Source organism: Phalaenopsis equestris, unplaced genomic scaffold (assembly GCF_001263595.1).
Source record: "Phalaenopsis equestris unplaced genomic scaffold, ASM126359v1 Scaffold000123, whole genome shotgun sequence".
Lineage (NCBI taxonomy): Eukaryota > Viridiplantae > Streptophyta > Magnoliopsida > Asparagales > Orchidaceae > Phalaenopsis > Phalaenopsis equestris.
Window position 1 is genome coordinate 2776402 of NW_018164565.1, and position 2297 is coordinate 2778698.

Sequence of the window (2297 nt, forward strand, 5' to 3'; positions counted from 1 at the left end):
CCATCGGCCGCCTGCCTGTTGTTGCTGTCCCAGCTGCCAATAGCTTCCCACCGAATGTCATCACCGCCCACAGCCCACCGCCGTCAACCTTAACGAGTTTTTTTTACATTGAATTTACTTTTCTTCAAACCATATAGATAGTCAAAGTTTTGCATTTATTTGAGAACGAACAAACAACTCTAAAATATTTCAAATACAATATATTACTTTAGCAATGCGTTCATTTTACACTGCATCCATTTTTCCAGGAAACCAAACAGCCCATATACACAACATAAATAAAAATGAAAGATCAGTTCACGTGGTTACAGCTACATCTAATACTTCCCACACAAGGGACTAACACGCTAAATTCATCAGCTGAGTCCAAGAGAAGCAGTTTATCACAAATATAATAGAATCAAGCAAGAATGTATCAAAATTCAGTTTTGAATAACTAACTAAAAAACATATTAGAAAATAACAGCCGTTTAACATTGAGAATTTTTTAGAAAAATTGTGAGCACTTAAATTGATTATCAATTTCTAGTGATAACAACTAAGCAAAAACCTAGAAACAATCAACCAGTTAGACAAACAACATGTATTTTGGAAAGAACAAAGAAACGAATTTGTGGATGCAATCATACATAGCAACAATGAATCACTTTCAATATTTAGTGTAAGGAGTTAAGGTGTTATTTAATCACCTTAGAAAAACTGTCTAAACTCTACATCGTAATGGTCAATTAGTTGCTGCATGAAATTCTCTAAGACAATAACTTATAATTTATAAAAGAAGGATGACGTATTGTGAATAGAAATTTACAAAACTGATGAGAGGCATTTTTCAAAGTGAAATTAAGTTCAAGCATGTCATGGATGTAAATAAAATCAAAGATATTATGTTAAATTCTAATCCAATGATGGTAGAGAAAGCACAAACCTTTATCATTTGGAGTTGATTTGACACAATCTACAATGTAAGGCACAAATTAAAAAAAAAAAATTAATTCCAATAACTTAGCTCAATAAAATAATGTCACAATATACAAAAGGCATAAACTAGTACTTGTATTTCTTCAGTTGTGCCAGTTGCCAGTGTCTCAAACAACCTAATTCTTGATTTATACTTCTCTTCACGTGCTTTGATATTATTATTTTGCTGAGAATAAAATAAAATATTAAATTGCCTATAAGCAGGTTTGATATGGGGACTTAATCATAAATATGATCTTACCTTTCTAATGTGTTCTGCCTGCATAGAAATTCGACGCTCAATCTCTTGCATAACTTTTCTCAGTAAACTTGCTACACGCTGAAATTTTAAAATGTAATATTCTTATCAGAATGCTCAACTAATAAAATATCAGGATATATATGTAGTTTTCAACATCTAGATTTTTTAATAATCTAGAAAATTGGAAAAAGATAAAAAAAGAAAAACAAAATGCTTAAATGTGTCAATTAAATAATCCTTGGGCACAAAATTTTAGTCAGAAATATACATGAGGAATATCTTCATTCCTTTTCTCAATGCTTTCATCAAGAATTCGGTTGATGGTGCTTAGAAGTGACTGGGTTGGAACATTCTGTATGCAAAAAGAAAAAGCCATCAAGGTTCATAAAGAGTTTAAGAAGTTTCCTAACAATTCAGACGAAGTACATAGCATATAACATAACAGATAAAATTTAGAAATTACGTCTAAACCATTTGATCTCATTATTTCTGAAAACTTGGTTGCAGGAATAACTGAACAATGCTCTTGCTTTAGTTGGAACACTTCAGCAAACTTATTTCCCGCAACATTCAATGAAAAGGTTGATTGCTCTACAAAACAAAAAATGGATAGTTAACAATGAAAACCTAAATTTTCAGCGTAATCATTACCAGAAAGCAATATTTACTATTTTACAACTAAAAATCCCACACCATAACTACAAGCAGTTTAATTAATATACTTAAACTAAAAACTCCACATCATAAGGCCAAATAGTCAAACAAGCAAGTAAGATAAATAGTTCACTAGCATGGCCGTTAGCTCTAACTTGCCATCTTTTGATATTAAGAATCTAATTGCTTATTTGTGATACAATTCACAAACATCTCCAAAATAGCTTCAAAAAAATCGATATTATACTTGCGCTACATCTTGCTCAATTTTGCCCGGTCACTTTATTTCCTAACACAGCAGTACCTAACAAAGATTTCCCCTAAACACCAAAGCAATCTAAAGTTATGAACTTGTAGAGGTAGTGAACCCCCAGATTTGCTCACCAGAAATTCTCCTTGCAAATTTGGGTCAAGTTTAGAGTCT

The 2297-nt window shown here is 31.8% G+C and overlaps 1 protein-coding gene across 2 annotated transcripts in view; it reads right to left on the bottom strand.

The window, feature by feature from the left end:
• Window positions 1-2297, bottom strand: part of LOC110021177 (kinesin-like protein KIN-14C) — a 31599-nt gene that overhangs the window by 22073 nt on the left and 7229 nt on the right. For both annotated transcript variants that reach the window (XM_020719573.1, XM_020719572.1), the window contains exons 5-9: window positions 1683-1810; window positions 1488-1571; window positions 1220-1297; window positions 1052-1144; window positions 926-955 (exon numbers count right to left, since the gene is read on the bottom strand). In XM_020719573.1, the coding sequence (XP_020575232.1) occupies window positions 926-955; window positions 1052-1144; window positions 1220-1297; window positions 1488-1571; window positions 1683-1810 (413 nt within the window). The remainder of the gene's footprint in view (window positions 1-925; window positions 956-1051; window positions 1145-1219; window positions 1298-1487; window positions 1572-1682; window positions 1811-2297) is intronic.